Source organism: Jaculus jaculus, chromosome 6, assembly GCF_020740685.1.
Source record: "Jaculus jaculus isolate mJacJac1 chromosome 6, mJacJac1.mat.Y.cur, whole genome shotgun sequence".
NCBI classification, from domain to species: domain Eukaryota; kingdom Metazoa; phylum Chordata; class Mammalia; order Rodentia; family Dipodidae; genus Jaculus; species Jaculus jaculus.
In genome coordinates, this window is record NC_059107.1 from 79,468,473 (window position 1) to 79,495,775 (window position 27,303).

At 41.3% G+C, this 27,303-nt stretch overlaps 1 protein-coding gene, 1 long non-coding RNA gene and 1 pseudogene across 2 annotated transcripts in view; 1 reads left to right on the forward strand and 2 right to left on the reverse strand.

Annotated features, from left to right (window-relative positions):
* The window catches only part of Cpne8 (copine 8), a 280,561-nt gene extending 277,627 nt beyond the window's left edge, over window positions 1-2,934 (reverse strand). The window contains exon 1 of the mRNA XM_004662179.2: window positions 2,798-2,934. Within this exon, the coding sequence (XP_004662236.1) occupies window positions 2,798-2,934 (137 nt within the window). The remainder of the gene's footprint in view (window positions 1-2,797) is intronic.
* Window positions 2,935-3,212: 278 nt separating this feature from the next.
* Window positions 3,213-4,808, forward strand: LOC123461637. Its single transcript, XR_006637760.1, has 2 exons — window positions 3,213-3,992; window positions 4,584-4,808. It is a non-coding gene; the product is annotated as an uncharacterized LOC123461637 (long non-coding RNA).
* A 14,838-nt stretch (window positions 4,809-19,646) lies between these two features.
* On the reverse strand, window positions 19,647-20,647 carry LOC101609013 (annotated as a pseudogene).
* Window positions 20,648-27,303: the final 6,656 nt, after the last annotated feature.

The window sequence follows — 27,303 nt, forward strand, 5'->3', positions numbered from 1 at the left end:
TGGTATAATTCTAGACATAGAAAAGATACTCAGATACTCAATGAGTGAAGAAACCTACATTTAGTCTGCAGTTGCAAATGTCTATCCTTCCCTCCTCTCCAAAATGATGAAGATTAAGCTTTGATGCTGGGGACAGTGAAAGGGTCCTGTTCCTGAGGTGGATATGAAGTGTCAGCAAATCATCAGAGTGTTCTGATACAATAAGGTAAAGGAAGCCCTTGCTCGGCTTACCTATAGCAAGGCTGAGAGCACCTGTGGATGTGCCTGGTTGCTAAGTGAAAGTCCCACAAATATCCTGGGAAACATACACTATCTCTATATATTTTAAAAAGAGGGCTGGAGAGATGACTTAGTAGTTAAGGCACTTGCCTGCAAAGCCTAAAGACCCAAGTTTGACTCCCCAAACTCATGTAAGCCAGATGCACAAAATGACGCATGTGCGCAAGGTGGCACATGCATCTGGAGTTCATTTGCAGTGGCTAAGGCCCTGATGACCCAGTTCTCTCTCCTGCTGTCTCACACTCTCTCACTCATGGAAAAAAATGAAAGCAAAAGAGGGAACAAATACCTCACTGTTGGTTATAGCCTCATTTTCTTTCACCAGCTTATTAAAGTTCAAGTAGAAAGACTGGTTACAGAATTCTTCTAATGGAATCATACATGATATAGTTATTCAACAGCTGCTATTTTCTGCATTATAACTATAGCTAGCAATTTTTAGGAAGTCTTTTGTGTCATGCAACATACAAACATCATTTTATCAAACCCTAACAACAGTTTAGATAAAGAAAGTACTACAATTGTCTTCATTGTCAGATATAAACAAGCTTCAACAGATTAAGCTAAAACTTATTCTTGGGTAATAAAAATTACAAAGCCAGAATTTAAACCCAAGTATCCATGCCCAAACTACACTATTTCTCATGATGGCAAGATGCAATCAATGCTCAATCACTAAAAATATAGCTAGCCCACCTTAAGGTGCTAACATAAAAAATGCATAGGCTTTGAAGCCTAAATGTGTTTGTGTGACCAAAAGTGTTTTCTACATATGGTAAACTGAGTCCCAAACAAACAAGTAATAGGCTAAGCATCACCAATAGCTCAAAAGAGATACTTGAAACTAAGTAATCAGTTCTCTTTCATGATTTTTACCCCTATTTTAAACAACAACCCAAAACACAAAACAGAGCACAGGTTCAAAAAGTAAAAGGAAGAGCGGTTCTCCAGGTTCTTGGAGCAGCAGCTGAAACAAACTAGCTTAAGCCAATGCACTTCAGGATCCCATTTTATTTGCAGCTTCCCTGCATTGGCAAAATGACCAGGTAAAGTGTAATTTCCCATCATCTCTAAAGAGCTACAGGACCTTCAGCTTTGACTCACAACCTTCTTTGCTATTTATTGTACACACAGACCCTGTACCCTTCTGACGCTGCAGGATGCTGAGCAGACAATAAGAGTACTAGAAAATGCTGTCATTGTTGAATTTCTGGCTACTCACTGTGTTTATATGTCAGTAACCTCCTTCTAGCATCCACAGCCAGTTTCAAATCATTCTTTTGGCCTACTGACAGGGTGAAATCTCAGACAACACTAAAGAGCAGTGACCCCAATAAGGCAAGGGCTTGGATTACCTGTTATGATGAGCATTATCTCTATCATAGTCTTAAGTTAGCCTCAAGACAAAGCAAGGCATCATATGCTCCAGGGTCATTCCTTAAACCCCAAAGAACATGGCTATTGGGGGAACTTGAATTTCTAAGGCAATTATGCATTTATTCGGCTCCAGGGTTAGTTCTGTGAAGATGCAAAACTCAAGGCTGATGGAATTTTTTTGTAAACATCAAGGCTTATTTACATCAAAGATCACCGTGTTTATTAGAGTACTGTAAGACAAGTTTGGCTCTGGAAAGACAAAGGAGCATTTGAGAGCATTACAAACAGTCTTAGGGGAAATAAGGGATACTGTTGACAGTTTTCCACTAGGAAAAATGGAAATATACAAACAAGGGTAGATACTGTTACTCCAGAATTCTTTCTTTCCTTATTGGCCTGTACAGCTTAATACAGCTATCTCCTTCCTTGAATCTGTAATGATGACAAGGAAACTGACTCAGTGGGTGTCAGGAAAGGGAGTGGAAATTGACAGTCCTTCCTTCAGTGAAAGGGAGCTGAAATAAAGTCACTTTAAGCACTCATTTGTGTCTACCAGGAGGCAGGAGTCGTGACTTCACATTTTTTAGGTAATGCGGAGACTCCTCTCCCAGGAGGCCTGAACCTGGTATTTCTCCAGACCTAAGGCAAGCCTCCAGAAAAGGTGGCGGGGTGAGGAAGTCGGATGGCTCCAGGAAGTGGGTGGGGAGGAAGCTGTGGAGCCAACCACAGCAGGTTTGCACACGCCTAGCAGAGGGAGTCCCGGCCACTACGCGCAGCGGTCAGGAGCATTTTTTTAAAATAATAATAATAACCCTTCGCTTCCCATCATCTCTGTCCCATCCGCTCGCCTGGGACGTAAAACGTGTTTGTCAAGTGGGCGGCGGCCGGGATCCCCCTATCTGAGTCACAGCTCAGCCAACTTTTATAGCATTTCCCAGAGAGACAAACCGAAGTCCCAGTTCCGGAGCCCACCGCTAGTTTCCAATTCCCGACCCCCATTCGGTGTCACTTGACTCGAGGGCTGACTTGAGCCCCCAAACAGTGGCGTCCCCACTCCTCGCGCAACTTCTCGCCGCTCTGGGCCCCGGGCTCCCCGAGCAGCGGCAGCAGCAGCGAGGGGCCACCCAGCCCGCGCCCTCACCTGCAGGACACCGACAGCTCCACGCGCGTGGCCGGGATGGCCGCGCTCAGCTGGTTCAAGTCGCCGACGCCCGCCGGGCTCGTGTAGCGGCTGTCCATGTCGAGCGGAGGCGGCGCGGACTCGTGGGGCGCCCACATCCGGAGCTGGGCGGACTGAGCGCCGCGCCGCGCCGCGCGGAGCCTCGCTCCCCTCGGGCGGGACGGCCGAGGCGGGGCGGGAGGAGGGAGGCGGTCCTCGGGGCCGCGCCGCGCCGCGCCGCGCTCTGGGCTCGTCCCCGCCTCGGCGCGCCGGAACCCCACGCGCCGGCGCGTCCCTCGCCTCCCGTCAGTCACGCGCTTCCCTCGCCTAGGAGTCCGGAGGTGTTGGCACCTCGTCGGTTCCCTCCTCGCCGCCGGGAGGCCACCCCGCCTCGGCGCGCACCGCGCCTCGGAGCCCACCCGGCGTCCCCGGTGACCTCAGACGCGTCCGCGGCTGGCCTGCCCATTGTGGACGACCGGCCTGGGGCTTGGAGGCGGCGAACCTGAGGAGATGCCAGCCTTCCACACCAGGTGGTAAAGTGGAGACTCGGTATTTGGGGCAAGCGGGGCTGGGGAGGGCTCTACCGTGAGTAAAGGGAAAAAGAGAGGCGACTGCACCGGGTCTCCCCACACTTCTCCGGTTCTTGGCAGTTTAAGATCACACTCAGGATTGCCCTGCGCCCCTCCCTGCTTTCCAAATGGTGGAATTTCTGCCCTGGAGCTGGAAAGTGACAAACCCAAGACGCAGCTAGCGCCTTGGCCCCGAGATCCCTCTCACCCACAAGATCTGAAAGCTGACCACAGAAATCAGAAGGCGGTCCGAATGAGCGCCACGTTGAGGACCAGGATGAGGCTGTGCGACTGGGGCTAAGATGCCGACCGGGCGGCAGCATCCCGAAGTGGCCCGGGCACCCTGGCTGTGCAGCAGCCTGCGCCGCGCACTCCTGCCCGGGGTGGCACTGTGGAGCCCCGTCGGGCGCTGCCCACCAGGGGGCGACTGAGAGTAGAGCGCCTAGCAGTGCAAAGCTAGGCAAGTCCTGAGGTCTGGGATCACGAGGACTAATGGCCCGCCATCGTGATGGCATTTTAATCCACTTGGAACCACTTGCCTCGAGAATCCATGGCATTGCGAGTGACTATGTGGGTGCCAGCCGGCCTTCCCTTAGTATGCTTCGCAGGTTTGGTGTTTTCTGCTTTCCCTGATGTCCCCACCCTCTATTTGCTCCTTGGCTCCCGAGGTTCTGTTTATCTACCTATTCCTATGACAAATCAAAGTTCAGTGTATGACTAAAACTGTCCCACACTCCAGGTGTTTCTGTTACATTGCCTGGAATTAATTTGGGTGAAGAGATCTAGAGGAATATTTTTAAGATAATCAATGTTTCTGGTTTTTTTTTTCCCATACAATCCTATGGCAGAAATGAAAGTTGAGAAATTAAAATATACCTCCGCCTTTTTACTTCCTAATTTTCCACTTTATTGAAATATAATTTCATATAACATATATAAGTTTTGGCGTGTTGCTTCTCCCATGCAGACATTACTTTAACATATCAAAATAATGATCCATCCCAACACCCAGAAAGTTTACCCATGTCCTTTTGGTAAGCAGTCCCTAGTTCACTGCTAAAAACAACTGTTTAGGCAACCAACGATGATCTTCATGTCAAGATTGTTTAGTTTGCCTTTTCTTTAGTTTGATACTGTGGAAGTTTGCAACATGTTCCATTTTTAATGTGGCTTCTTTCTCTCTGTAAAATTCTTTCCAGGTTCATCCATGCTTGAGGTGCATCAACAGTGGATGGTAGTACATGTTAGGATATGCCACAAATCTCCCCCCCCCCCCCCCGTTCATTCTGATACACAACTTGGTTCTTTCCAGGATTGGGCTATTACAAATATAATTGCTGAAAAATTAATGTTCAAGGCTTTATGTGAATATACGCTTTCATCAATTTTGGGTCAATGCATAGAAATAAAATAACTGGATCAAATGCCATGTGTGTTTAACTTTTTAAGTAACTAATAAAGGGCTGGAAAGATGCTTAGGAGTTAAGGTGTTTGTCTGTGAAGCCTAAGGACCCATGTTCTACTCTCCAGATCCCATGTTAGCCAGAGGCACAAAGGCACAAGTGCAAAGTCACACATGCCCACTAGGTAGCGCAAGCATCTGGAGTTCCATTTTAGTGGCTGAGGCCCTGGCATGCCTATTCTTTTTCTCTCTGCCTCTTTTGCTCTCTCTAAAATAATAATGATGATGATGATGATGAAAGGCAATTCATCAAGTTTTTTTTCCAAAATAAAAAATAGTTTTATTATTTTCTCTCCTGAAACCAGTATATGAGTTCCAGGTGCTCCACATCTTTGCCAACTCTCACTAGTATTTTACAGTTTAACCAGCCTCATTGTAGGGTAGTGACTAATAACATGTTGCATATTTTCAGAAGATTACCTGTATATCTTCTTTAGTGAGTTATCCATTTTTACTAAACTGTCAGTTTTGTTACTTCTACGTTTTGAGAGATTATTCTGTATTCTGAATATAAGTGGTTTTCATCATACATGATTTACAGGGTATTTTCTGTCAGTCTGATGCTTTTTTCATTTTCTTTTTTTTTTTTTAGTTATTTTAATTTAATTTTATTTTTTCTTTCTTCCGTTTTTTTTTTTTTTTTTTCTTTTCTTTTCGAGGTAGAGTCTCACTCTAGCTCAGGCTGACCTGGAATTTACTATGGAGTCTCAGGGTAGCCTCAAAACTCACAGAGATCCTCCTACCTCTGCCTCCCAAGTGCTGGGATTAAAAGCATGTGCCACCACGCCCGGCTTTAATATTTTTTTTTTTTTAATTTGAGAAAGAAAGAAAAGCAGATAAAGATAGAGAACATGGTCACACTGAAGGAACCCCAGGAGGGGGACCCCACGCTCTGCCCGGATATGGAGACACCCCAAATCACTCACGAGAAGCGGTCTTGATGCAAACTGCAAGAGGATTTTATTCCAAGCGCGCTGGGGCGCACAGTCGTACACCGCACAGGGCTAGAGGACTGCAGAGCCCCGAATGCAGGAACTGGACAGTTTTTATGGGGTTTCTAACAAAGCCTGTGCATTAGACCAATCATTTTTTTTAATATCAGGAGTCCGCAGGGTGCGAGCCAGTCAGTTTGTGCCACCCCATAGTTTCTAAGCCAATTAGTTTAATTTGTTCATGCCCCTCATGGACCAATCATTCTCTTATGACCTTGGTGGTCAGCATTTGCGCAGGTCCTTGGGTGGGAGTAGCAGAGTGTGGTATCAGTCTCCTATGACCTTGGAGGTCAGCATTTGCGCAGGTCCTTAGGTGGGGGTAGCAGAGTGTGGGATCAGCCTCCTATGACCTTGGTGGTCTGAGGCAGACTGCTACAGCTTATGGTGCGAGCTACTAGGGCTTACAGTGTGGGCTATTAAGGCTTATGGTGCAAGCTATTTACAGAAACCAAGTAAGTGGTTCACTTCATTACTCATTTCCCATCCTTGAGGGCTATCTCATGCCCTTTTTACCTAGATTTATACTAGGAGCGGGCTCTGATATAATGAGAAGAGGGATTCTTTACTTGCTTCTAACAGAGAGTAAAGCCTGGAGTTTGAGGTATGCAGGGGCCCGCTTAAGCTCCCTTTGGAGCGTGATAGTATTTCTGGGCTTTGAATTCTTGGGCCTTTCAACACCAGGGCCTCCAGCCACTGCAAAAGAACTCCAGATGCATGTACCACCTTGTGCATCTGGCCTACATGGGTACTGGGGAATTGATCCTGTGTTCTTAGACTTCACAGGCAAGCACCTTAACTGTTAAGCAATCCCTGTAGCCCCCCATTTTCTTTTTAATTTATATATGAGAAAAAGAGAGATGGGGAGAGAGAGAAGGAGAGTGGGACCACCAGGTCCTTCAGTACTGCAAATGAACTCCAGATGCATGTGCCACCTCATGCACCTCACTTTGGTACTGGGGAGCCAAGCCAGGTCCCTAAGCCATGCAGGCAAGTGCCCCAACCACTGAGCCATTTCTCTAGCCCCTTGTTTTCATTTTCTTAACTGTAGTTTCTAATGTTGATGAACTGTTCTCCAACTTTTTTATAGGTTTTAAAAATCTTTTGCCTCTTTTGAGATAACAAAACCATTTTTTTGTTTATTTTTATTTATTTATTTGAGAGCAAGAGAGAGAGAAAGAGGCACACACAGAGAGAGAATGGACACACCAGGACCTCAAGCCACTGCAAACGAACTCCAGATGTTTGTGCCCCCTTGTGCATATGGCTAATGTGGGTCTTGGGGAATCAAGCCTCGAACCAGGGTCCTTAGGCTTCACAGGCAAGTGTTTAACTGCTAAGCCATCTCTCCAGCCCACAAAACTGTTTTTGATAGTTTTTCTTGTTTCACGTTTTACATTTAATTCTATAGTTTATTTTGAGGATTTTTTTTTTAATTTAATTTATTAGTTTTCTTTTCAGTAAATACAGGCAGTTTGGTACCATTATTTAGGCTCATCTGTGATCTACCCCCTTCCATTAGACCCTCCTTATTATTGAAAATGGGTCGTGCATTATTTTGAGGATTTTAGAAATCAAACATTTACATTTTACACATCGTCATTAAATTTTTCCAACACTATCTGTTGTAAAGACAACTCTTGCTTCATTGCAATGTCTCTATCATCTGTCAAAACCAACTGGACTGGGGTGATGGTACATTCAGTAATTGCTTGTCATATAAGCACGCGGACATGAGCTCTGATCCCAAACACCCATGTAAAAGTCAAGCTCACTAGCACATGCCTATAATTCCAGTGCTGAGGAGGCAGTGGCAAGAAGATTCCTAGGATTTTCTAGCTAATCTAGCCAAATCTGTTCACTCTGGGTTCAATGAAAGATCTTGTCTCAAAAAATAAGGTGGCAAATGATAAAACAGTCAACATTAAACTCTGGCTTAAACATATATGCATGCATGCCCAAATACGTAGGACCATGCATACACACAACATACATATACATACACATACAAAAAATGAACTCACAAAATATGTCATAAAGAGTTCATTTTTTATCCTTTCTTAATCTGATGAACTACTTTTCTTTCCTCAAAAGAAAAAAAGTATAAAGTCTTGATTAATGTAGCTTTAGAATAAATCTTAAAAATCAGGTAGTTTGGGCTAGGGAGATGGCTTAGTGATTAAGGATGCTTGCTTGCATTGCCTGTCAGCCCAGGTTCAGTTCCCCACTATCCACATAAACGCCAGACTCACAATGTGGTACATGTGTCTGGAGTTCATTTGCTGTAGCAAGTGGCTCTGGTACACTCTCATTTGTTAATTCATTCATTCTCTCAATAAGTAAATAAATCAGGTAGTTAAATTTTTCTGACTTTGATTTCTTTTCAAATTTGTTGTGCTATTTTCATTCTTTACATTTTCATATGGAGTTTAGAAAATCAGCTTGACAATGTCTATAAAACTCTTGAGTTTTAATTGAGGTTATATTGACCTTATTGAGTAATTAGAGAGGAACTGATGTCTTAACCAAATTAATATTCTGACCTGGAACCACCACCGTATACCTTGTCTTCCTTGGTATCTTTAAAGTGGTGTTCCTAAGGGTATAGAAATTTAGAGAAACATGGACGCACTGGAAAGACAGAAGAACTCTGATCAGTGCCACAAACCAAGAAATACCAGCAAATGCAGCAACCACAAAATGCTGGAAGAGGCAAGAATGATTTTCTCTAGACAGTGAGGGTCGTTTGTGACCTCCAAAACTGTGAAGAATACTTTCTATTGTTTGAAGCAAACAATGTTTGGTGGCTTTTAAGGTAGCTTTAGGAAAGCTAGCACATTATGATAACATTAATTACTTCCATTTTACTTTTTAATGCTCAGTACTGATAAGTGTTTCATTCTGATAAGAGTTTCAAAATGACAAAACCTTTAAAGTATGTTCAAACTCTCTGTTAATGTAACAGCCCAGTACATATAGAAACATTGTTTTCCTTTTATTTTGCTTTGTTTTTTTAAATTTTGTTTATGTTTGTTTGTTTGTTTATTTGAGAATGACAGACAGAGAAAGAAAGAGGCACAGAGAGAGAGAGAGAGAGAAAATGGGTGCGCTAGGTCTTCCTGCCACTGCAAATGAATTCCAGACGCATGTGTCCCCTTGTGTATCTGGCTAATGTGGGTCCTGGGGAATCGAGTCTCAAACTGGGGTCCTTAGGCTTCACAGGCAAATGCTTAACTGCTAAGCCATCTCTCCAGCCCTATTTTGCTTTGTTTTTAGTTTTAGAAACAGGGTCTCATGCTACCCAGGCTGGTCTTAAACTGACTATATAGCCAAGGATATTAGTGGACTTCTGATCCTCCAACCTCATATCCAAGTGCTGACATTATGGGTATGAACTACTAAACCCCTTTGATATGGTTCTGGGGATCAAACCCAGGGCTTCATGTATGCAAGGCAAGCAATCTACCAGCTAAGTTATATTCTTAGCCAGAAATACAGTTTTTAGCAAGAAATTTTCATAATATGATATGTCTATTTGAGATTTTATTTTAAAATGTTTTAATAAAAGTATATAAGCATTAAAATTCACTTAAGTAAATAATATGTGACCTTACAGTATGCTAAAATGAGAGTAAATTATTTACTACATCAGTGATTCAGCTAACACTAAGTGAATGTCCACTAGACACTAGGCACTATCTTAGATCTGAGAGATGGAACAGGAACTTTAACAAGAAGGAGCCTGGGGAGATGTTTCCATCACTAAAGTGTTCTTGATACCAGCATGAAGACTTGTGTTGAGATCCACAGCACTCATGTAAATGCCAGCACAGCCATGTGCATCTATGATCCCATTGCTGAGGACGGAGAGACAGGTGGACTTCAGGGCAAGCTGGATAGCCAGTCTAGCTTAATTAACAAGTTCTGTGTTCAGTGAGATCCACAGCACTCATGTAAATGCCAGCACAGCCATGTGCATCTATGATCCCATTGCTGAGGACGGAGAGACAGGTGGACTTCAGGGCAAGCTGGATAGCCAGTCTAGCTTAATTAACAAGTTCTGTGTTCAGTGAGAGGCCTTCTCTCAATCAATAAGGAGGCAGTTGAGAAAGACCCAGACATTAACCTCTGGTCTCCACTTGCATCCACACGCATATGTACACAAACACACATGTATGCCACATAACATATCATTAGGCAAGAACAAGTTAGCAAGAAGATAAGGACTAAGTAGGGATTATACTGATTGAATCTTCCATTCCTTTCATTTCTCTGATTTTACTGCTTCACAACATTAGAAACCTCAATTTGTAAGTGAAATTGTCACTATCTATCAATTTTAGGAGCTTTCATTCACAATAAAGGTAAGAAGAGGCCAATGGGGGGAAAACACATTGTGTGAAGGCCAATACAAAAACTATTGCCAATGAAAGAAAGAGAACAAAAGAAAGGAACATATTTTGAAGAATAGACTGTTCCAGAAAGAGTGCATCCTTATATGGATAAATATTACTACCTTAACTGGGAAGTGGAACTTCAGCTCAGACAGAAATTGAGAAAAATATGAGCTTAGTATTTCTTCAGGCTATAGTTCAGTTAATAGAACATGTGTCACTAGACCCAACAGCTATTCAACCCTAACATGAGTCAAGCATTCTAGCAATGCCATACACTCAATTTGAAATGTCTTTAGATAATTGAAGAATAATGCAAAACTATGTCATCACTCAAGCTCTGTGGGCAGCTGCTTAATCACTAAACACTTGACCTGCTTTATAAATACACAGCTTAAAATGAGCTTGTAATAGCAAAGAATGGGTTACTTGTTTAATGTTGGGGAAAATGGCAGATACAAGAAGACATTGGGATAAAGTAACAAGATATGTACTCTGACCATTTACCTTGTATGACCTGATGACTACTTGGAAATGAGCCATGCAAAGTCAATCAGATCAGCAGACAGTTTAGTGATTTCAGACATCAACATACTTAGGTTCCCCAATATTGTAGCCTGAAGTTACCTTGTGACTAAAAATCACTGTCTCACCAAACTTGTGCACTACCAACTTTCCAATGGCTAAGATAATCAGAAAATATCATTTTAATTATTATTTAATTAGGTATGGAGAGCACAATTAATATATATCATAAATAAATGTTTAAAGAAAACTATAAACTAATGTTTTAAATAGCACCATTGTGAGTAATTGTTTATGGGTACTGAGATAATTTTTTTTTTCTGCCTGATAAGAGAATTTTGCAATCAAAGCTCTTAGAATTCAAGATTCTTTTATTTCATAATTTCACACTTATAAAAGAACATATTTCAAATGGTATTTTGAAAGTCTTGGGTTAGTTTGGATAGTAGTTTTCCTCTATAACAGTCATTTGTTTCTCACCACTAGCTATTCAGTAAGCAAACATCATAAGGTTGGTGAACTCAGAGGAGATAAGAAAAGTTGTCGAACTAGCATTTGGTTACCTAACAATAACTGGGTCTTCTTTTCTTTTAACCATAGCATTTCAACTGACTATTGATGTGTCCAAAACTTAATCACAAAAAACTTCAATGATTTATTTTTTTATGATGCTTTGAGTTAGCAATTAGGCAATGCTTGGATGAATGTCTTTGTGCTCCATGGAGAGTATAATGGGGCCACACTCCTGGCTATTCTAACTCAGGTCTAGTGGCTTCCTGCACATGGCTGGCCTGAGGACTTCCTCATAGCATGGGTGCTGGCTTTTCCACAGTCAGAGCAGAAGTGTGGTGTCTTCATCAACAGGACCTTACCATATGGTTATGATTGTCCTTTTTGAAAGACACAAGGATTTTTAGAAATGAAGGCAATCCTCTACAAAGGTTCTCAAAATTAGTTATTATGATCAGATAATGTTCACACACGTGCACACACACACAAACATACAACACAGTAATCACCTCAAAAAGATTAAGAGACAGACTGGGAAGAGAACTCCTGACTTAAAGTTTCAGGAGCTTCTGAGACTTAAATGTTGTTTACTTCCTGGATCATTCGAACCTTTCTCCAGAAGGTAATGTTTCAAATTAAAGGAAATTGATATACAACACTTCACACCTTCCACAAATATAGATGTCTATCTATAGCTAAACATTGGGCCGCTGTGTCACAGCAACTCAGCCTCAGAAGCATGACCAATTATGAACTGTATAGACAGTACAGTGTACAGTAGAGACAGTATAGCTCCCATTGCAAAAACAATTTCCTTCCATAACCTATTGAATTTGACAGCAACAGTTATTCATGGGTGTAAGCACAAATGTTAAGAAGGCAGTTTTAAGGCATCAATTATCAAAGCTATAGCACTCAGTTTCCCCCTGGAGTTAATGACCTCTCCAGCCACATGTTTTTGACTCTGTTCATACTACCAAATATGAGCTCCATCCTGTAAAGTTGGTCTCAAATCCAATCATAAATCTGTTGGCTGTATTCACAACCATACTGCTACTATCTCACCCCAAAACACATCTTGCCTGGCATGCTGGTACTATAGCACACAGGGTCCATAGCTGAGCAAGACTGTTGGTGACAGTTGTCCTCCAGGCAGCCCACATGGTGCCTGCAGAAATGAAGGAGGTGACTCAGTCCCAACTTAGTATTGCTATGTCCTACAACCGTGACACACAGAATCTTCAGCAGAAGACACCAGCTCATTTTGACATGCATCCAACAGCAGTGGCAATTATCCTTATGTTTTAGGATGTCATTGGATCCTGCCTAGCCAATAACTAATAGGGAGATAGCCCACCTCTGGCACTAGGAATCTCACTGAACAGAGATATTGCTTCTTGAAGAGTCTTTTCCCACCCGCAGCAAGGCTTCTTCCTTTAAAGCTTTTTAAAAAATATCTGCTTTTTATATTATATTTTTATTTATTTATTTGACAGAGAAAGGGGGAGAGAGAGAGAGAAAACGGGCATGCCAGGGACTCTAGCCACTGCAAATGAACTCCAGACACATGTGCCCCCTTGTGCATCTGGCTAATGTGGGTCCTGGGGAATCACACCTGGGTCCATTGGTTTTGCAGGCAAATGCCTTAAGTGCTAAGCCATCTCTCCAACCCCCTTTAAAGCTTTTAAGTGTTGTTTTAGCAACCCATTTCATCTCTCAATTAACACAGTTTCAGTAGGAATTTAAGGCAAATGGATGTGCTACTGAATTTGGTTATCCATAACCTAGTTCTGTACATCCATGTTTGGGAAACAGTGTCCCATTGCTGTCAGTTCTTAAAAGCACATGTACATAACACTGTGTTGGTGAAAACCTGCAGGGTGGCTTTGCCTGTTGCTCACTTGCAAATAACTATCTGGAGAGGTCTGTGGCAGTTTCCAAACAAGTGAGAACCTATTTGTATCACTCACTGACAGGAATAGGCCCTCTATTGCTTATTTTCCAGTCCTGCACTGGGTAGGTTGACTTATGTATTTATCCCATCACATTATCCAACTGCTAAGGTGATAACTGGAAATGTGACTAAACAGCATGGAGAATGTCAAAATATTTGACAGGAATGCAGACAACTTTAGCTATTTTCCATCCCATGTTGATTACCCTGTGACTAGATTTTATGTGAACCCAGTGAGCAGCTTCTAGTGGCACCTGAGGGAAGATAGCCTGCCTATACTTTGGTAAGCAGGACTGCTTCCTTTTCATGAGCTGTCATGTGGTAAATCACAAGGGGTCTCTGATTCCCATAGGACTCTAAGATATATTTTCATCTAGATCTGTTGCCCTCATAGTGTTTAACCCATCACCTGCCAATTATTCATTTCCCATTGGGTAATCCATGAAATCAGGCCTCAGAATACCACCCAATTGTCAGTACAGAATTTCACTGGTCAAGACTCAAGTTACTGACCTCAACACGGCTCTTAACTCAGCCCACCAACTGTGCTTTCTTCTCTTCTTTCCAACTACAGAGTGTCAACGTTCATTTGTATTGCTGTAGGTAGCCACCCATTCCTGCTAGTGCCCCTTCTGGTGCCAGGAATCTATGGGTAAGGGTGATGTTCCTTCCAGAACTCTGTCTGACTTGGCTGTTGGTTCAATTATTAGGAGAAGCTCGTTGGCTTGAAAGGACACTGCCACAATGAAGCTTCCTCACAAAACTGTAAGCCTGAAATAAACTTTTTCCTCTCTTGAGTTGATTCGTGTTGGATGTTTTATCCCAGTAATAAGAAGCTAACTGCTATATCAGCCTTTTGGTATATTTGAAGATAATTATTTTTTTAAAAAAGAAAACCATTAAACTACAATAAGTCCTTTGTCTAACTGTCCAAGAGCTTTAGGTAAGACTTCATGGTTCACAAAAATGTTTTTCTGTAACCATAACTGCTGGTTAATTTGCATAATTTGTCAGTGTAAATGGTTTTTCATGGGAGCTTAAAAATTAAATCACTTATTTCCCAGGTGAATTCCCTATAATGCTGTAGTTCAGGGAAAAAAAAATCTTTTCAAGATGCTGAAAGATGCTGAAAGACAGTTTGCACAGTCACTGAAAGTGAGAACTTTGTCTTAGAAAGAACTTAAATTGTTTATTGTAAGAAAAATGTATGGAGATTTACTTTCTATGTTAATAAAATAAGAATTGATGGCTTTTGTTAATTATTGGTTAAAATTAATTTACCAGCAGTGGTCCCAATTAGCCATAACTCTCAACATCATAAAATATTTCTAATTTGGTGCTGGGAAGATGGCTGCATGATAAAGCACATGCCACACATGTTCAGATCCCCTGGCCCAAGGTAAAAGCCAAAAGCCATGGAGGATTTCCTTAACAACAGAATACCTATGGTGAGATGGGAAGTGGACACAGAAGAATCTCCCAGAAGCTTGTGGGCCAGTGAAGCAATGAACAACAAGAATAAAAACAAGAGAGACTGGCCCAAGTGAACAGAAGACTCTTCCCGGTAAAGTTATCCTCGGACCTCCACATGCTCACCATGGCATGCACATATTCACACACACCAACATGCACATATACATATGTCACACACACTTGAACACAAACAACACACACACACATTAAAAATAGAGCTGGAGAACTGGGTCAGCAAATGTGTACTTCCTGCACAAGAATGTGGGTCTGAAGTAGCCTGAGACCACCAGAGTTTGAATCTCCAGAATCCAAGAAGACAGTTGGGTGAGGCCACATGCACCTATAATCTCAATCCCATAGGGGAGAAGAGACCTCAGAATCACTGGAGCTTGGGAAAAAATTGCAAGCTTCGTGGTCAGTAAGATAATCTGGCTCACATAGTAACAGATGGAAGAGCAATAGAGAAAACTTCAATGTTCTTCTCCAGCCTCTTCAGGCACACACACCCCACCCACCAGCAAGCACATCTGGTGTCACAAGGGCACAAACACATGCATACAGCACACATACATGCACACACCCCACATTGTTCACAAGCAAAAATAAAAATTAAAAATCTAGAATTGTGCCTGTTGAGTTGAAGAATCAAATATATTTTTTTCTTTATTAGGTATGTACATATACAGTGTGTAAACTGCCATGTTAGTATCATCAGCCTCCTCCCTGTCCCCCCACTCTGAAGGGACGTTCCTCATTGGGTACTATGGGTCATACATTGTGGGGGAAGCCATCAGTTATGGGGAAGATGCAATGTCACTGTGCATAATGTCCCAACTTGTGGCTCTAACAATCTTTCCACCCCCTATTCTGAAAATTTCCATCTTGGGTTTGTTTTAGGTCAACTTTAGTGATGAGGTTTTGGGATCCTCTGTGTCTCTGAATATCTGGTTTCATAGGAATTGAGTGTTCTCTGTCTACCTCTTTCACCCTTATACTGGTACCAGGTTCACCAAGAAAGCAGAATTCTTGTTCATTTCACCAGTTAGTGTATGGTTTCAGCTGGGGCCCTGATGAGGTGTGATGAGCTGATTGTCTCCTCAGGATCTTTGTCCATCTAAAAAAGAGAAGCAGATTCCTCAAGGTAGAATGAAGACAGCACAGGTTAAATGGGATAACGATTATGATTTTAGAGATAATTTAATAGGTGTAGACCCTCTTGCAGCCCAAGATTGGTAGGAGCTTGATATTAGAGAGCAGACTCGTTTTTTGGATATGGTTCTGACTTGTTTCCCAGTTCCAGCTGAGTTCCATTCCACTGAGAAGATACACTAGCCAGTTCAAGAGCAGTTGATTTCCCACCATGGCTGTGTACCACTATTGCACTTGTGTGAACATCACATCAGGTTGTTTGCTGCTGAGCAGCTTAGACCATGAGTTGCTTGGACAGATGTTGGTCATTTTCCCCCAGTCACTCATGTAGTTCCTTCAAGCACTAGACAAGCTAACTGTTTGGGGGCTGACACTCTTCAAGATTCTAACCAGGTATCTCCATGTTCCATACCAACAGCATATGGTGTCTTTGGCAGAAGGGTCTTACCATTAACCTTTGATAGGTCATCAAATGCTCTGACAAAAACCTGTCTTCTTTTGAAAACCTTGTAGATCTCTCTGATCAACAGCAGATTGTGGATGTTAACTACTGAGAGTTACAGGCCATCGCCAAGAGAAAATAAGGAAGAAAAAGATAGGTACTATAATAGAAGAGAGAGAGAGAGAAAGAAACAGGAGAAGATTAAGGTTAGTCTTCATCATATCCTCTCCAGTGCCCTTTGATTCAGGTGTTCCCTATAAGAACCTGAAGAAGGTTTAACCTTTTAGTCTATTTTTCAGGATATAGGATTTTATGGTACCATTTCCATTTGGGTCCAGTTTTGTGTTGCCTAATCCAAACTTCTCTTACCACCCTCCCTATTCTCCTAACAGGTGTGTCCGCATCATGGGCAGATTCAGGTTAGGAGCCACAGATGAGTGAGACCATATGACAGTTGTCTTTTTGTGATTGGGTGAGTTCACTGAGAATGATCTGTTCCAAGTTCAACCATTTTTCTTCACATTTCATTGTGTCATTTTCCCATGCTGCTGTGTAGAATTCTACCATGTAGATATACCACATCTTGGTTATCCATTCATCTCATGATGGACATCTGGGTTGATACCAGCTCTTAGCTATTACAAATTGAGCAGCTGTAAACAAGGTTGAGCAAATCTCTCTGGAGTGAGTCATGGAGCTTTTAAGGTAAATGCCCAGTAAGGGAATAACTGGGTTTGGATGCATGGATGCATGCCTATTGTCTTTAATGTTTTATTTTATTTTATTTTATTTATTAGAGAGAGAGAAAGAGAGAGAGAGAGCACACTAGGGCCTCCAGCCACTGCAAACAAATTCCAGGTGCATGCACCCCCTTAGGCATCTGGCTTACGTGGGTCCTAGAGAATCAAACTGGGATCCTTTGGCTTTGCAGGCAAACACCTTAACTGCTAAGCCATCTCTCCAAACCTCTCCAATGTTTTGATCATGAAGTGGTGTTGCATTTTGTTAAAGGCCTTTTCTGCATCTATTGAAATCATCATGTGGTTTTTGTGTTTAAACTTATTTATGTGGTGTATTACATTGACAGATTTCCATATGTTGAACCACCCCTGCATTCCTATGATGAAGCGTACTTGATCAAGGTGGATACTGTTTTTGATGTGCTGCTGAATTTTGTTTGGGAAGATTTTGTTCAGGATCTTTGAGTCTAAGTTCATCAGAGAAATAGGCCTTTAGTTTTCTTTTCTTGTGGCATCTCTCCCTGGTTTTGGTATTAGGTTCATTCACAGTGGCAGAAAGGCCCTGGAGTGCCCATTTTCTCTCTGCCTTTTTCTCCTTGTTTTTTTTCTCAAAGACAAAATAAAATAAAATAAAGGTTTCTTTGCCTTAAAATTATTTTATGAATACACTATATGCTATTGGTTCTATGCTGCTGGAACATGGAGAGACCTGGTTGAAATCTGGAAGAGAGCCAGACCCCAAACAGTTAGCCCATCTAGTGCTAGAAGGTGCTACATGAGCTACTGGGGGAAGGTGGCCAATATCTATCAAAGCAATGTGAGGTCTAAGCTACTCAGAAACAAACAACATGACATGGAACTCACACAAGTTCAATAGTAACACACAACAACCATGGTGGGAAACCAACTGCTCTTGGGTTGGCTAACAGACCCACTCAATGGAAAGAAACCCACATCTGGAACTGGGAAACAAGTTAGAATCATATCCAGATAATGAGCTTTCTCTCTAATATCAAGCTCCCACTAATCTTGACTACAAGAGGGTCTGCACCCATTAAATTCTCTCTAAACTAATAATGGCTACCCCATTTAACCTGTGCTGAGTTCACTCTCCATTGGAGAATCTGCTTCTCTTTCTCAGATGAAAGCCTGACCTGAGAAGAGAAACAACATGTGCTGCTTCACCAGGGCTCCAGCTGAAACCATAGAGGAATTGGGGAAATGAGCAAGAGTGCTGCTTTCTCAGTGAACCTGTTATCAGCACAAGGGTGAAGGAGTTAGACACTAAGAACACTCAACACATACCAAATCAGAGATCCAGAGGCTCCTAAAAGCCCATCATTGAAGTAGACTTAAAATGCACCCAACATAGCTTGGGGAATTTTGTGGAAGAGGAGGAGACACAAGGTGGGACATTATGCAGAGACATTGTCTCGTCCCCATAACTGATGGCTGGCCCCACAATGCACAACCCACAATGGAGATAACCTGAATCCCCAATGAATAGTTTCCCTTTGGGGGGAGGTAGAGATGAGGAAATGGGTGGTACCAACATGTGCTGTTTATATACTATTTCCATAACTAACAAGCATAAAATAATTTTTAAAAAGAAAAAAGTGTATATTAACATTATAGTTGGATACTACTAGGTACTTAATCATTTGGGTAAAATTAGAGTCTGATTATCCCACACGTTGGTGAAGTGTGGAGTATCTTGAACTCATATGTCATTAGTAGGAATGTAAAATGATGCAATCCCTTGGTAAAACAGTTTGTCAGGTCCTTGAAATTTAAGCACATGCTAGACCATATATGTAGCCATTCCATCACTGTAGATTTGTTCAAGGTAAGTAAAGCATCTGACCTTATTGATGTGAATGCTCATAGAGCTTTGTTTATAATAGTCTAAAATTAGAAGCAATCCAACCGGTTATGAAAAGAATTAAAGGAAGAAATTATTAGTAGATTCAGTTAAAAAGCTTATTCCTAATTGTTTAGTGAATCATGGCAGGCAAAAGACTTTATCTATAAGCTACATTCATACACAGTTTTAGAAAATACAAATTAATCTATAGTGACATGAAGCATGTTAACCAGTGGTCGGCCAGAAACCAAAAGGGATGGAGGCATGGTGTAGTTACCTTCATTTTTGGCAGGCAAAAGACTTTATCTATAAGCTACATTCATACACAGTTTTAGAAAATACAAATTAATCTATAGTGACATGAAGCATGTTAACCAGTGGTTGGCCAGAAACCAAAAGGGATGGAGGCATGGTGTAGTTACCTTCATTTTTTTCCAAGTCCATCTTTTATTTATTTATTTTAATTCATGACACTATAGAATTAAACTGAAATGTATTAATATTCCACTCTTAACATTTCCATGACAAAAAATCATGAGCAAAATATCCATAAAACAATACAAAAAGGGAATAGGAGTAGAAGCTTATAAAAATATGGATCTCAGCATAACAGTTAAACAGAAAAAGAAATTAAGACATTTTAATTAAATCATGAGAGTGTGTAGAATTGAAAATTTACAAACTATTTAAAACTACACAGATGGCTCATGGGTGGTGGTGGTGAACAACAGAAAGGGAGTGTAGATGAGTCTGCACTTTTCTAGCTTCTCCTTTTGCCACCAATCTCAGAAGAAAGCCTGACATTGATTAGATATTGGGCCAGGCTAATGCTAGCAGCAGAGCTAGTGATGGTAACCTGCCTATCAGTAGATCTTTCCACTGGGTTTGCAATTTGATCTGAGCCCCAGATATCTGACAGATCTCATTGATTTTGGTGCCCTGACACCCCATTATGCAGCCAATCAAATTGTTTGAAGTGGTGAGTTCATTGAGAAGCAGTCTGAGCAGATGCATCCAAACCTGCACTGCATCCAGTGTTACCACACGTTATGAAAAAATGAGACTGTTGCATTGCCAACTAGTGCCATTTGGTCACATCTGGCTGTGGAATGGCATGCTGTCCTTGAACGGTATAGGCCTCTAGAGGTGGTCCCTCCAGGTCAGGGTTGAAGCACGTGGACAGGGAGGTGTGGCGAAAGCTCGCACTGTCACTGCCTGTGCTGTACCTGTCCTGACCACCTGCAAAGATGACTGGAGAACTTGAGTGCTTAGACCAGGTACAGGATGGTCACGCCCTTCTTGGGGGAACTCCAACATGACCACGCAGATCTATTTGACACACTCAATAATGGATTGTGTTACACCAGCAATAGTGATGGCTGGCTCAGTTGAGTTAGGAAGCACCGGGACCTGAGACCCTATACTTGCTCTTAACCACCTTTTCCAGTGACAGAGTCACACTGACTGGCAGGTTTTACCAGCCTTAGGGTAACTGGGGGTCTACTGGCAGCTGTGTTAGTAGTCATAGAGCTGCTAAGGTCCTCTTCCAGTTTATCAATGGTTATTAGTGGGTCAAGCCAAAGTGATAATTCTCTCAGGACAATTCCCTTCTGAGATGTGGATGTGTGCACCACTTTCCTCATGCATCTTCTTAACTGATTCTTCTTTCTTTCATATGATACTGCCAACTTCTTTCCTGTGCATAAGTAGCCAGATGGTAAGAGTGACATTTAATCTACCTTCAGTCACACTAGTGTCCATGTCAAGCAGAGTGATGGGAAGTGAGGAAGTCAGAGGTCGCCTTTGGTCATTGGTGAGGGGATGAAAGTCAAAACCTGCAAGTGCTAAGTGACTAAGGGGAAAAGAGGAGTGGACAGGAAGGGAAGGACAGGAGTGGGGAGGGACAATAGGGATGGGTCGAAAGCCAAGGGGGGCTGCTGGCAGGTGGAGGAGGAAGACAGGAGAAGGGGAAGTGGAGGAGGAGGAAGAAGAAGGGGATGTGAGACCCCCGGTGGGTAGAGGGCAGGCAGGAGAGGGTGCAGGCTGTAGCTACTCAGGCTGCTGCCTCTGCTAGTCTGGGTTGTAGTCACCTTCTTGTTGCTAGGACAAAACACCTAACAAAAAGCAAATGATGGGAGGAAAGTTCTTATTTTGGCTTATAGACTTGAGGGGAAGCTTCATGATGGGAGAGGAAAACATGGTCTGACCAAAGACTGTGTATCAACTCTGCCAGAGCTAGTGGAAAACAGCAGCCAGAGAGTAAAATGATCTCAGGCAAGGGAGAGCTGGCTATACCATTGTAACACACCCCTAAATTTGCCCCCAACAACAAGCCTCCTCCAGCAAGGCTTCATCTCCCAAAATGCCACCAACTAGGGGCCATGCATTAAGAACACATGAGTTTATGGGGGACATACAACCACCACAGAGTAGTAAGGGGAAATTACAAATGTACACATAAGAACAGTTTGAGGGAGGATATATATGTCACACCTTTGACTATTGTGATAATTTCTTATCTTATTTCTTCTTATTCTTCGTTGAAAATACAGGCCCATGAAGTCTGAGCCACAGTGATAAAATAAGAAAAGGAAACAAAAGGGATAAAAATTGGAAAGGATGAAGTCAAACTAGCTTTACTTGTAGATGAAATGATTCTATATTTAAAAAATCATAAAGACTCTCTACCCAAAATAATAGAGCGGATAAACATTTTCAGCAAATGGAAAGATATAAAATTAGTACACAAAAAGCAGTAGCTTTCGTATATATCAATTAAAAACATACTGAGAAAGAAATCAGAGAAATAGTCTTATTCATAATAGCCACAAAAATTAAATATCTTGGAATATCCCTAAGCAATGAAGTAAAAGGCATCTACAATGAAAACATTAAAACACTGAAGATAGATATTGAGGAAGACATCAGAAAATGAAAAGATCTCCCATGCTCATGTATTGAAATAAGATCATGGAAATGACAAAAGCAATATACAGATTCAATGCAATTATGATTTTTTAAAATTTCAGCAACAGGGGCCTGGAGAGATTGTTCATTGTTTAAGTACTTGCCTATAAGCCTAAGGACCCTGGTTATATTCCCCAGTACCCATATAAACCTGATGCACAAAGTGGAGCATGCCTCTGGGGTTCATTTGCAGTGGCTAGAAGCCCAAGCATGTCCAAAAAACTAACCTAGAAAATCAATCATCCTAGTTGACAAATGGGGCAGGAAACTTAACAAGGAGTTCTCAAAGGAAGACATACCAAAATAAAGTAAAAATATTAAAAATCTTTAACATTTAGGGAAATGAAAATTAAAACTACTTTGAGATTCTCACTTGTTAGAGGGCTATAAGCAAAAACACAAATGATAACAAATGCTGGTGAGGGAGTAGATAAATACTGCAGAAACCTACTTCATTTGCTAACTAAAAGACATAATGAATTTTAAAAATTAAAGAGAGAGAGAGAGAGAGAGAGCAGAAGTACCCTGCTCAGATGGAGAAAGCTTTACTCTGAGGCCACAGGTTGTTGCAGGTACATCCCAGTATCAGAGATGGGTCATCTCCCCTCCACAGCAAGGTATTGGTCAGGTAGGTCCTCAAAACAGCAGAAGCCATCATCATAGTGCTTATTTACCAGAACAAGATGGTACACTACAGACTGAGGTCAGAACTGAGATAGAAGCCATCCTCCAGCCTGCTAGCTGTTGCCATGATGATAAGTGCTATGCAAGCTGCTAGGATAGAGAGAACATCCATAGTCTGAACAAGCAGTGAACCCTGCAAGCTATAAAGTCAACCTGCCAGACAAGATACATCCATAGATAGTGGCATATAAGTTATAGAGGTAACCAACTGCTCTCTCATTGTATATGAGGCCTACTCATTGGGAGGAAAGTTATATTGGTACTAAGGACTTCTACATATGCATATTTATTCCCTATAATCCATTTTTGGCTAGAGAAGGCTCTTTTTACAAATGACAGCAAATATCTGAAAGAACAAACACTCACCAAGATGACGAGAACAAGAAAAAGCCTAGTCCTTATCACTGAGCTAGTCATGACTTTCATAGCTGTGTGGACTCAAGGAATATTGCAGAGGAGCTAGAGGAAAGAGTATTAGTGTGCTTTCACTGCTAGCCAGTGACATTTCTTTGTGGATATGGCAGTAGACATTGAGAATACTCAAAACTCATCAACTCAGAAAATAAGTGGCCACCTCAAAAGGTAATACAGCCTACTTATACAAAGCCAGGTTCGCAGGCCTGCACTTTCCATGTCAGGAAATGAATGTTATATTCTTGGTTGGCTTTACCATTCTCAAATAAGCTGTATTTTGGTATTGACTATTGTTGGCTTTGATGATTCTTGATTTTTAGGGTATTTGTCTTTTTCTTCTGTCATTATTGGAGGGAGGGTCTGACTTCTCCAGGCTTAGTTGAACCCCATTTCTGAGCAGAAATTTCAAACTCCTAGTTGATAGGATTAAGGTTGTGGGGTAATACCCACCATTAGGAACTTTGGTTTTATAGGATTGTCTGTTGATTTTAATATTCACACTTGTATAAATACTCTGTGCTAGTTTTGATTGTATGTGTGTATTGCTTAGTTGAATTTTAGAATTTGCCAGTAATTTTCTCTACTCAGCCTACTACATTACTTAAATAGCAGGCACACTCAATGCCTACAGTCAATTCTGCTGTTTCTCTTGGAGTATAAGAGCTAAAATAGCACTCTAAACCCTTACACTGAGGATATATAAAGTCAGAGTTACACAGCTATGAACACTGCAGATAATTAGAAAACCCAAGCATCAAATTAACTCAAGATGCAAAAATTTCTGTATTATAATACAAGAAACACAAAAAATAAAGACAATACAATCCCACAAAAAAATTATAAATCCATCAGAAATGACCTCTAGTAAGACTGCTTTAGATGAAATGCCAGACAAAAGATTTCAAAAAAAAAGTTATACCTATGTTCAAAGAAGAAAAACTCCTGCAGGAATCCCAGCAAAACACAGGTAACCAACTTAATGAAATAAGGAGGTCAATACAAGGTGTGAGTAAGGAACTGGAAATAATGAAAAAAAAAAAAAAAACAATCAGAAGTTGTAGAAATGAAAAAGAGTTAGTCAAATAGACAACTCTGTAGAAAGTCTTACCAGTAGAATGGATCAAGAAGAGGACAAAGGTGAAAGATGGGATCTGAAGCTTGAAAAATAAAAAAAAATAATAATAAAGAAAGAAGAGGACAAAGTATATAAACTAGAAGACCAACTAGCAATCTGATATAGTCCAACAAAGAGAAAGACAAACTAATAGAAAGGCATGAATGGGAATTTCAAGATATTAGGGACACTCTGAAGAGATCAAACATAAGAATTCAGAGCATAGTAGGAGAAGAATTTCACTTCAAAGGCATAACAGGTATTTTCAAAAAAAAAATCATAGAAGAACGCTTCCCCCAAGTTGGGTAAATGATATCAATACAGATGCAGGAAGCCTCTAGAATGCCAACAGGAAAGAACCTCTCACTCTCATATTATAATTAAACTACAATACACACAAACCAAAGAAAATATACTGAAATCAGCTAGAGAGAAACATTAGATCACATACAAAGGCAAGCCCATAGGATAACAGCAGATTACTCAACACAAACTTTAAAAGCCAGAATGGCTTGGAATGATGTATTCTATCTTCTGAAAGATAACAACTGTCAACCAAGGTTACCTTATCCTGCAAAGCTACCCATTCAAATAGATGGAGAAATAAGGACATTCCACAAGAAAAGCATGCTAAAGGGATATATGAAGACCAAACCAGCTCTACAGAAAATATTTGAAAGGATCCCCATGCTGAAAAGAAAAGCACACACATAAGGAACCTAGAAAAAAATAAGCCATACTCAAATGCTAGTTAATATAAAGAAAGCAAAGGTAAAACTGGAAGAACTCCAAAACAAGAAAAATGGCAAGAATAAATACATACCTTTCAATAACTCAATATCAATGGCATCAGTGCCCTACCAAAAGACACAGGTTTGTAGACTATCTTAAACAACAGGATCCTTCTATTTTTTGCCTCCAATAAACTCACCTTTCCACAAAAGATGGACACTAGCTTAGGGTGAAGGGTTAGAAAATGGTGTTTCAAGCAAATGTGCCTTAAAAAAAAAGCTGGTGGGTGTCCATATCCTAATATCTTACAGGGTAGACTTCAAACCAATAGTAGTTAGGAAAGATAAGAAAGGTCACTTTATATTGATTGAAGGAACACTCCAACAGGAGGAAGTTACAGTCCTAAACATATATGCACATAACATGGGGGTTTCTAATTTCATCAAACAAACATTAGTAGAATTAATGTCACAGATAACACCAAACGCAGTTGTAGTGGGTTACTTCAATATCTCCCTTTCATCAATTGACAGGTCATCCCAGCAAAAAATAAACAGAGAAGCATCTGGATAAAATGAGGTCATAGAACAAATGGACATAAGAGATATCTATATCCTGAATAAAACCCCAGTGGCTCAAGTTCTTAAACAGTCACTCAACCATTGGGATCATATGAAGCTGAAGAGTTTCTTTACAGACAAGCATATAATAAGCAAAGCCAATAGAATACCCACAGAATGGGAGAAAATATTTGCCGGTTATCCAACTGATAGAGGCCTTATCTCTAGAATTTACAAAGAACTCAAAAGTCTAAATAATAAGAAGACAAATACCCCACTCACAAAATGGGGCACAGAGTTAAACAGGCAATTCACAGAGGAAGAGATACAAATGGCAAACACACACTTAAGAAAATGTTCATCATCCCTAATCATCAGAGAAATGCAAATTAAAACAACTATGAGATTCCACCTTACCCCAATAAGGATAGCCAACATCAAAAGGTCAAATGAAAATAAATGCTGGCGAGGATGTGGAGAAGCAGAGACACTCATTCAATGTTGGTGGGGATGCAGGATGTTACAACCACTTTGGAAAGCAATATGGAGACTCCTGAAAAAGCTGGCTATAGAAATACCAACAGACCCAGTTATACCATTACTGGGCATGTACCCTAAAACCTTCAAACCAAAAGCCAGAGAGATTTGCTCAACCATGTTTGTAGCAGCTCAATTCATAATAGCTAAAAGCTGGAATCAACCCAGATGTCCATCATTAGAAGAATGGATAACAAAGATGTGGTATATCTACACAATGGAATTCTATACAGCAGTAAGAAAAAACGACATAAGGAAATTTGAGGAAAAATGGTTGAACCTGGAACAGATCATTCTCAGCGAACTTACCCAATCACAGAAAAAAAAAATCAACACATAGTCTCACTCATCTGCAACACCTAACCTGAATCTGCCCAAGATGCCTTACATACCCAGCAAGCACCTCATGGACTAGACAATAAGATGGATGGGAGGGCGGGGAGGGAATCAAAGGGTGGAAAACAATAATCCGGACCCAAACGGCAATGGTACCATAAAATTCTACTTCCTAAAAGACAGACCAAATGGCTGAACCTTCACTAGACCCTTACAGGAAACACCTGAACCACAAGACACTGGAGAGGGTAGGATCAAGACTGACCTAAATCTCCTACATCTTCCCTCCCTCCCTCTCCCCCTCTCCCCTCTATCTCTCTCCTCTCTAACTCTTGTATATTCGTTATCTTTTTCCTCAATTTAATAGTGGACACTGACCTGTAACCCCCACTTCCAGCTTGGGCCTACCATCCACAATGAGCTTTTGATCAGAGAAACCTACAAGGTTTCCCAAAACAATGACAGACTTCTGTCAGAGTACTTGATGACCCACCAAAGGCCAGTGGTAAGACCCTATTGCTGAAGACTCCATACGCAGCTGACGCGTAAAATGGAATGACATGGCTGGAAGCCAGGAGAGAGTCAGTCCCCAGACAGTTTAGCGTGTCTAGTGCCAGAAGGCGCTACATAGGCGCCTGGGGGAAATGACCAAGATCTGTCCAAGCAACACATTGTTTAACCTAATTAGCAACAAATAACTGGATGTGATGCCCACACAAGTGCAATAGTGGTACACGCACCCATGGTGAGGAATCAATTGCTCTTGATTTGGCTAACTGATCCACTCAGTGGTACTAGACCCTTAGCTGGAGCTGGGAAACAAGTCAGAACCATACCCAAACACAAGCCCACTCTACAATATCAAGCTACCATCAATCACGGGGTATAAGAGGGCCTACACCTATCAAACTGTCTATCAAAAAAGTAAGTGTTATCTCAATTTTCCAGGTGCTAACTTACTCTCCATTGGAGAATCTGCTTCTCTTTTCCAGATAGATGCAGATCCTAAGAAGAGAGCTTCCCCAACATACCTCAAAAGGGGCCCAACTGAAACTAAAGACAACTGGCGAAAT